Source organism: Myotis lucifugus, unplaced genomic scaffold (assembly GCF_000147115.1).
Source record: "Myotis lucifugus unplaced genomic scaffold, Myoluc2.0 scaffold_88, whole genome shotgun sequence".
Classification (NCBI taxonomy): Eukaryota; Metazoa; Chordata; class Mammalia; order Chiroptera; family Vespertilionidae; genus Myotis; species Myotis lucifugus.
Genome location: NW_005871136.1, coordinates 3,107,529 through 3,116,715, shown reverse-complemented (window position 1 = coordinate 3,116,715; position 9,187 = coordinate 3,107,529). Strand labels below are relative to the sequence as shown.

General features: G+C 49.3%; 1 protein-coding gene across 1 annotated transcript; it reads left to right on the top strand.

Moving 5' to 3' along the window:
• The first annotated feature begins 17 nt into the window (after positions 1-17).
• On the top strand, positions 18-8,646 carry MARVELD3 (MARVEL domain containing 3). Its single transcript, XM_014457918.1, has 3 exons — positions 18-337; positions 1,851-1,984; positions 7,191-8,646. The coding sequence occupies exons 1-3, from the start codon at positions 18-20 to the stop codon at positions 7,799-7,801; spliced, it is 1,065 nt and encodes a 354-aa protein (XP_014313404.1). The 3' UTR covers positions 7,802-8,646.
• Positions 8,647-9,187: the final 541 nt, after the last annotated feature.

Below are 9,187 nucleotides of genomic sequence, written 5' to 3'. Positions count from 1 at the left end.
CAGGGTCCGGCTCCTGGATGGGCCGCCGGGACCGAGCGGAAGGTCCGGCGCAGGAAGAAAAAGGGTTGCGAACCGAAGGGACGTGGGAACCGGGAACGGGACCCGGGAACGGGGACGGGACCGAGACCCCCCACCAGGGACAGACGCAGGGTTCGGGGGACTTTTCGCGCTGGGGGAGCAAAGGAGTTTTGGAAAAACCCCGCCAAAGCCGGACGCGGGACGGCCCCCGGAGGCCCCCCCTGGGGACGCCAGCCCCGCCCCCCTGGCCCGCGCCTTGGGAAACCCCGGAGTCACCGCCCTACAGGAAGGAGGGCACCGGGCGCCGCGGACCGGAAAGGTGAGCTGGGGCTGCGGGGCCCTGAGACCGGCGCCCGGGTCCAGGCCAGCGGGGGCGCCCGGGCCCCTTGGAAGCCGGTCTAAAGGCAGACAGTGCCATTCCTTTGCGCGCTTACTTGGGCTGGAAGGAAAACCTTATGGAGGCCCCCACGTCTTGACCTGAACCCGATTTATAGAGCAGAAACCACCCCTGTAAGCAGGGCAGAGCCGGGGCACCAGGTTAGGAGATAGGACTTAGGGGCGGGGAAGGGAAGGGGTGGGAAGGAGGAGATGTAGCTGGAGTTAACCTGAGGCTCCTCCCTGATCCCCCACCACGTGGTCACAGGGCTGCCCCCTCGGGGCTTCACACCCTTTTCCTGTTCCAGAACCAGCCTTCCACAAAGTCCCCGTTTCCTGGAGGCCCAGTGTCGGGTTAATAGTTGTAATGCGTAACCCCTCCCAGGATATACGTATTTCAAACACCGGCAGCTGGAGGAAGCTACACTTTTAACCAAAGAATGAAATCTACCAGAAACTGCCCATTGAAGGGCAAAGATCCGCCCCCCCCCCTTTGTCAGTGAGGTCTGGGCAGCCCCATTCAGATGCCATGACTGTGTCACACACCTCCCTCTGTCTGAGCAAACTTTGTCACCCCTGCCCGGTAGAACACTGAGTTCCCACCAAGCCCGTGAGCTGGAAGCAGGGTGATGTGCTGGGAGACTGTGAGCTGGGAGAGGGTGGGATGGAAGGGAGGTGGTCCTAGACCCACGGAACATCCCATCCCAATCCACCGACGCCCAGGATGTGTGCCAGTCCAACAAGGAAGCAGACAGGACCTGCGGTGATGACTTCCTTCTGGGTTTTGACACCTGCCCACGTCTCTAAGGAGGAGTCAGGCTCCCCTCTGCTGTGGGACTTGTGGGGTTCAGCCCGGTCCCTCCACCTGTTGTGTTCACATAGCGGGAAAGCTGCTATCCTGAGTTTATGTTACCTTATCTAGGACCAACCAGCCGAACGTGACAAAAGGTGTGCCCGGATAGAGTCACAGGGAGTAGCCATTGTTTCCCTGACTACTAGTAAAGCCACATGGCATTGCGACTGTGTGGCGTGGGAAATGACAGAGCTACGTTTTAGCTTGCCTTACACATCAGTGTCCTGTCCCCAGCCCGGGCATCAGAGCCTTGTGAAGGCAAGCTAGTGTTGAAGTGGCCTGGTCCATGCTGGACTGAGAAGCTTAGGAAGGCGGCTGCCATCTGCCCAGTTAGATGGCGCCCCCTAGGCTGACCAACCAGCACCGAAGGCTGGAGATGGTCAGCAGAGGGCATCCAGGGATAAGTAATGGGGGTAGTTAGCAGAGTGGATGCCCTCTGGGGTGGCTGAACCAGAGACTTCCCTGGAGTGTTGAAATACCCCGGCAGATTTTGTTCCTGTTCTGCTCCTTGTTGGATGTCTGGGCCCAGCCTGCGGTGTCCGGAGTTCTAATACTGAACGAGCTATTGAAATCGAGGCCCCCTAATGGCCGTGTATGTTTTTAGTTACAGTGAACCCCCTTCGGGGCTATATCTGCCCTCGAACCCCAGGCCTGGACGGGAGGACGTGGAATACTACCAGTCAGAGGCGGAAGGACTCCTGGAATGCCACAAATGCAGATACTTGTGCACTGGGAGAGGTGAGCCACTGGGGAGGCAGTTTGGCCATTCGCTGTCGCTGGTGGTTCTGGAAGGGTCTCGACTGGTAACGCAGAAGTTCAAGCAAATTGGGTTCCTAGCATTTTCGTTCCCATTCCTGCATGAGGTTCTCGTTTTCTAAAAAAAAAAAAAAAAAAGTAGAAATGTCTGTAAAGTAGATTTCCCAAGCCTCTCCTCAAAGGCTCCCTGGGGTCTGCTGAGGCCACGTTTGCAGTTTTTAAGCTCTAGGTGAACTGCGGGGGTCTACTATAGCAGCGGTTCTCAACCTGTGGGTCGCGACCCCTGTGGCGGTCGAACAACCCTTTCACAGGGGTCGTCTGAGACCATCCTGCATATCAGATATTTACATTACGATTCATAACAGTAGCAACATTACAGTTATGAAGTAGCAACGAAAATAATTTTATGGTTGGGTCACAACATGAGGAACTGGATTAAAGGGCCAGAAGGTTGAGAACCACTGATCTATAGCAAGAGCCAGCTCTGAGCTGCCAGCTGTCAGGGAGCTGAGGTAGAGAAGTCACCTGGAGGGAGCAGCTGGGTTGCAGTTCATAAGAGATCTGATGTCCAAACTCCATTGTGGCTTTAAACTTGGCTGAGACTCACAGTAAGAAATGTTATTTTACATTCAGACCAGGTACACACACACACACACACACATCAAGAAACAATACACGAAGTGCATGAGTAATTTCTATTCTGTTCTGTTTCATAAAAACAAACAAACAAAAAACACACTTATTGGCACCCAGAATTTGAAGAAACAGTTAATAATACCATGTGCCAGCTCCATATGGTTTCCCAGAGTTCCCATGCCGGCAGCGTCCTGGCCTTGCCAGCAAAGAAGGAAATCTGGTTTGTCAGGGTGATCCCTGATGGCTCACATGACTGGCTGGGAAATTTTCCTAGGCTGTGAATGAGTAAGGGAGGGGAAATTTCTCCACCCAAGGGAGAGGAGTCATGGACCTTACACCTGAAAATGTATTTTAGGAGGATTACAAGGACATACATGATTATAGGATTAGATGGAACTTTCACTGAGGAGCTGGAGGCAATCCTAGACCAAGAATCCTCACGTCAGTTTACATACGTTGGCACAGCCGCATTGCTTTTAATTCTCTCAGCAACTGCTGAGGCTCAGAGAGACACAGTAAGTTGCCCAAAGTCACATAGCTGTTAAACGAAAGAGCTGGACTGGAAATGTAGAGCCTGACGCTCAGGCCTGAAATGGTTTACTTGCAGGGCCTTTCTTCTCTCCTGGATGATATACTAGTAAATAATAGGAATACACCAGGCTGGCTAACAGGTTTCTCCCTAGAAATATGTTTTCTTCTGTGCTTGATTTACCAAGAAGAGAGGGCAGAGCTTAAGGCTCCTGAGCAAAGCACACCCTGATTTACTACCTTTGATTGCTTCTGGCTATTTGGCTTTGGGCCTAGAGGTTGAGTTTCTGAGTCAAGATTGTGAAAGGATGATTCACCAACAAGAAGCTAACAAATGAGGACTTATAAAGATCTCTGTGCACGCAGAGGCCCGTAAGCAGTACACAATACGGTGTTGTGCTGAGAGAACCAGCCATTAAACACCAGGAACTGTTCTCCAGCAGGAAATGCATGCCTGGAGAAAGGTCACCCGTCTTAGCGTCCATCTTTTATGATCTCTTTTCCTTATCGACAAAATCATACCCTCGTTCCTCCAGCAAAGTGGCAGAAGTGGGGGGGGGCAGCTGTGGCCCCCTGTAGCTTCCGGGGGAGACCCTGAAGTTGAGCTATGAGTCACCCTAACTTAAGACATTCCGTGGAACGCTGAGAATGCTGACAGAAAGAGAGAGGCTCCCAATCCACTTTTATGGGCAGAGACTAAAATCGTCAGGTGCTGAGGATAAAGATGAGATAAAGAGCAAATACAAATGTGGGTAGCAGATCACCAGGAACCCTGTCTGTGTGTAGGTTGTGCTCGCTCATGATTTGGAGGGACCGGTGAGGAGTTACATGTTCCCTGGGAAGAAAGTACATTTCCTGCTCCCCTTCCGGCTCCCCCAATTGGCATTTGGAGCAGCTTCTCCTTCCCTCTCACTTTAGTCCCTTGTGCTCAAATCATCATGGAGATGACCACAGGAGAGCTAGGCCATGTAAAAAGGAAGTTGTTTTAAAAAAAAAGAATTAAAAAAAACCAACACAGCATGATGATGTTTGCATTCCGTTTATAGCCTTACTTGCAAAGCATCTTTAAAAGTTTAATTTCATTTTCTCCCAGGAAAGTTGCAACCCCTAGAATCAGTGGTGTATGTCTGGAGATTGGAGTTTTGAGGTGGCTTCCCACAGCCAATGGCATTGGAAAGATTCAGGATGGAGACCTGTGGGGTTTCCCCCCAATTAATATTCTCAGCCCCCCCACTCCTTTTAGGTATTTATTTAATACCCTAACCCAGTAATTATCTGAACTAAACTTACACCACGATTTCAAACCACGTTTGACTTTAAGAGTTGTTAACTCATTAGCAGATCTGATGCAGCCCAGGTTGGAGGAGGGAATGCCCACAAATGAACTACTGCTTCTCAGGAGAGAGGGGCTTATCCGAGAGCCCGATTCCTTCAGGGGCCGGATGCCCTGGAGAGCCTCTGAGCCTTTATTTTTAAAAACGGAAACCCCTGCACATCCCCCGTGGCCTTGGTGGTTCTTTTCTGGTTCTTTTAAATCTAAAACAGGAATAAGCACCTGTGGGAGCTCTAGTCCTCCCCACACTCCAATAAGATATGTATAGCATGTATTTGGTCCCATTAGCAAAACATTGGGAAAAGCCTAAATGTCCTTTACATTTCTTAAAGTTATCGCGGCATTCTTTACATCCCTTAACATCATTAAGTAGATACATTTTTGCTGAGATAGAAAAAATGTTCACACTACATTCTTAAGTGAAAAAGTGGGTTATATAAACGGTAGACAGAGTAGGACCCTGTTCTTACCTAAAGAAGCAAATAAGCAATGGCAAAACTATGTATATACTAGAAGCCTAGCGCTCGAAATCGCGCAGCCCCGCCCAACCGCGCACCCAGCCTCCTGGTGATCATCAGTCTTTGGTCGTTCCACCATGACGGTGTCATGACCAAGGGGTTTTTATAATAGAGATAGCAGAACAGTCCAGAAGAAAAACTGTGTGTGTGTTTTTTATTATTGGTTGGAATTTAGTTAAATTTTACATGATGTATTTTTGTTTTATCTACATTTTTTGTAAGGATGTGTTACTTTTATACTTAAAGAAAACAATGCTATTTGCATTTTAGGGGGAAATTCTAAAGTGTAAAAATGATATTTGAGAGCTCATCATGTCGATTAAAGTGTAGATAGAACAGCTTCCTATACAGACCAAGTGGACCCTGCACAACATCTGGTTCTCTCAATGCAGGGGGATGCTGACCGCCTGACCCCTAACCTCAGAGTCAGCTGACCACCACAGCCCCTCCAGCAGCGCAGGTCCCAACTCAGAAGCACCCAGCGTCACACTAGAGCAGTGGTTCTCAACCTTCCTAATGCCGCGACCCTTTAGTACAGTTCCTCATGTTGTAGTGACCCCCAATTTCGTTGTTACCAATTGAACATAATTAAAGCATAGTGATTAATCACAAAAACAATATGTAATTATATATGTGTTTTCCGATGGTCTTAGGCGACCCTGTGAAAGGGTTGTTCGACCCCCAAAGGGTCGCAACCCACATGTTGGCGACCCACAGGTTGAGAACCACTGCTCTAGAGAGTACACAGCTGTATAAAATTCTAGAAAAGGCAGACCTTCCTACTGGCTGAAAGCACATCAGTGGTTGCCTGAGGAGGAAGGGGAGGGATTGACCACAAAGGTCAACTTTCCAGGGAACTTTCTGGCAGATGGAATGGTCTGTATCTTGGTGATGATTATGTGATCGATTACCTGCCAGACCCCACACTGTGTGCTGAGGGGGGGCTGTTTTGTTGAGGGTGAGTTATCTCTCAGCAAAGCTGGTTTGAAGGGAGCAGCCAGCTTTGCTCGATGAGCTGGAGCTCTTTCCATGCCTGAAGAAGCCAGGGGCCCTGAGAGAATCTGCTCTGGGAAGATATCATGGCCCAGGCGTGCCCTTTAGGAAAACTAAGGAAACCAAAGTTACACTTTAGAGCACATGGCGTTCAAGACTTAGAGCACATGGCGTTCAAGACTAAGAATAAAACCCAATTATGTCTCTTTAATTCTGTAATGGGCTTAATTAACTTAATTGCCCCTATTTCTAATACAGGTGAACTGTGGTTAACATTTTGAGGCGTATCTTCCATACTTTTTTTTGCAATTTCCTTCCAACTTGGAGACATCTCCTCTTTCAAACTGAAGAGAGCCACGAAACAAAGCTGACGGGGAGAGAGCCACTTTTCAGTCTTTCTGGCAGGGCAGGGCTGGTGCAGGGCAAGTTCTTGCCTTCCGTGGAGGATGCCTCTCAGCTCACTGGCCTGCTTTCTCCACCATCGTCTTGCACTGACCTGGGGCAGGCTGCTTTGCCCTCTTTGAGAGTCACTCTTTTCAGTCCAAAGTATCGCTGACATCATTTCTGGAGACCACAGTTCCCTGCTGCCATCTACTGCAGCTTTGGCTGTTCGGGCCTTCCAGGGGGCAGAATAAAGAGCCAGCTGGGCCCTGGCCGGTGTGGCTCAGTTGGTTGGGCATCATCCCAGGTACCAATGCGTTGCCAGTTAGATTCCTTGTCAGGACACATGCCCAGGTTGCGGCTCGATCATACTTTGTAGGGGTCGTGCAGGAGGGAGCTGATCGATGTGTCACTCATGTCAATGTTCCCCTCTCTCTCCCTCTCCCTTTCTCTCTATAAAAATTACAAAATCTTTTTAATATTTTTAAATTGATTTCAGAGAGGAAGGGAGAGGAAGAGAGAGAAACATCAGTGATGAGAGAGACTCATTGATTGGCTGCCTCCTGCACGCCCCCTACTGGGGATCGAGCCGAAACCTAGACATGTGCCCTGACCATAATGGAACCCTGGACCCTTCAGTCCGCAGGCCAGTGCTCTATCCACTGAACCAAACCGGCTAAAGCTAAAAATAAAATCTTAAGAAAAAAAAAAAAAATCCAGCTGTGGTTGGAGCTGCCCCAGGGAAGATATCCTCATGGATATCCGCATCTCAGAATGGTAACGCGCCCTTCTTTTGCAGCCTGCTGCCAAATGCTGGAGGTTCTCCTGAACTTGCTGATCCTGGTCTGCAGCTCTGTGTCTTACAATTCCACGGGGGGCTACACGGGCATCGCCAGCCTGGGGGGCATTTACTATTACCAATTCGGAGGGGCTTACAGTGGTTTCGATGGTGCTGACGGGGAGAAAGCGCAGCAGCTGGACATCCAGTTCTACCAGCTCAAGCTGCCCACGGTCACGGCGGCAATGGCCTACGGCGGAGCCCTCATGGCCTTCTGCTGCCTCCTCATCGCCTTGGGCGTCCTGCGGGTCCCGTGGCATTGTCCCCTGTGGCTGCTGATCGAAGGCTCACTGGACATGCTCATCGCCGGGGCGTACGTGCCCGCTCTGTACTTTTACTTCCACGCGCTGTCGGCCGCCTACGCCTCTCCCGTGTGCAAGGAGCGGGAGGCGCTGTACGAGAGCAAAGGCTACCGCGGCTTCAGCTGCACTTTGCATGGGGGAGACATAGGCGCTGGCATCTTTGCTGCCCTGGGCATTGGGGTCTTTGCCATGGGGGCCGTGCTGGCCTTCAGGGGTTACCGCAAGGTCAGGAAGCTCAAGGAGAAGCCTGCAGAAATGTTAGGGTTTTAGGCTTTTAAAAATGTTCTGCCAAATGTAAGTGATGTAAGTTCCTCTGAATCATGGTCTTCCTGGGACTATGTTGCGGAACTTGCCAAGGCTTGACAAGTAACAGGCCAGCTCTGGATGCTGGGCGCAGCCCGGGTTGCGTGGACTGTCATTCTCTGACGTCATAAGCCTGGTTCAGTCCTCTGTTGGTGAGGGACTAACCAAAATTCTTTTTAAAACAAAAACTGGAGCCTGAGACCCACCAGGAAAGGCATGTGCTGCAGCAACGTGCACTTCTTGATTAATAAAGGGAAATGACGAGTGAATTTAAAGAACCTTGTCTTCAGAGTTCAAGAAAAGCCACATAGACACAAGACATCTCCACCTGAACTTTTCTAGGCATGGCTGTCTTAAGCAGATCAGCCCCTGTATTTTCCACGCGGAACTCCGCAGTCCCTCACTTCCTTCATGCCCTGAGTGCAGGGTTGGGATTGCTGGGAGACTCCTGTAAAATTTAAGTTGGAGGTAGGCGTGGGCTGAGGAAACAGGAATCAGATTAATTCGCTGCAAAGAAGCTATTCTAAAAGGCCCCTTACCATGGCTTTGAAAGCTCAATAAGTGTTTTGTACCTCTTACAAGTGTACCATTGTACGAAGACTAAAACCCGGCATCTGGAATTCAGGGTCCATGCAGAATTAAAGAATGTCAACTTTTTCTCAAAAGAAGAATGCTACTTTTGGCCAGACGACTTCATGGGTTCTTATTACATGTTAAATTGTGACTTATAGTACATTACAATATATTCTTGGTACAACTGAATATGTTATTTGCTTTATTTGAGTCTAATAAACTTCCAAAGAAAATTTTAATTTAGAGGTGATGGCTCTCTTTAAAATACATTTAGAATATTCCCTTAAATATAGGCAACATCACATTTAAGAGGCGAGTTCCATTTGGGTTTAGAAAAGGAAATAAGCATATCAATGCTTAGAAAATTTATTGGAGAATACACAAGACAGCATGAACAACATTTGCTCCTGGAGAAGAGGAAATGTAAAAATTGTTTTCATTTACTGCATGGCTTAGATAAATAAATACTTGGCCTGCTCTCCTCAGTGTGCTCACATTTGCAGTGCAGAGGCAGACGTGGGTGTATGATTAGGCACCAAGGCAGCCTCAGTGAGAAAGCCACTACTTACAATAAAAATCTCACATTCAGAGTCTCCACTTCCCTCTACGGAGCCCTCTGCTGTCCTAGCGTCGTGTTCCGTCTCACCAGAGACACTGCTGGCTCTGCTCACCTGTTTCTTTCCTCCTGGCGTCTGTGACTTTCGGCACTAACAGCACTGGGAATACCTGGGCCTGTCTGATCCTATAGCTAAGCCAGGTCGCCTGGCTGGAACTGTGACA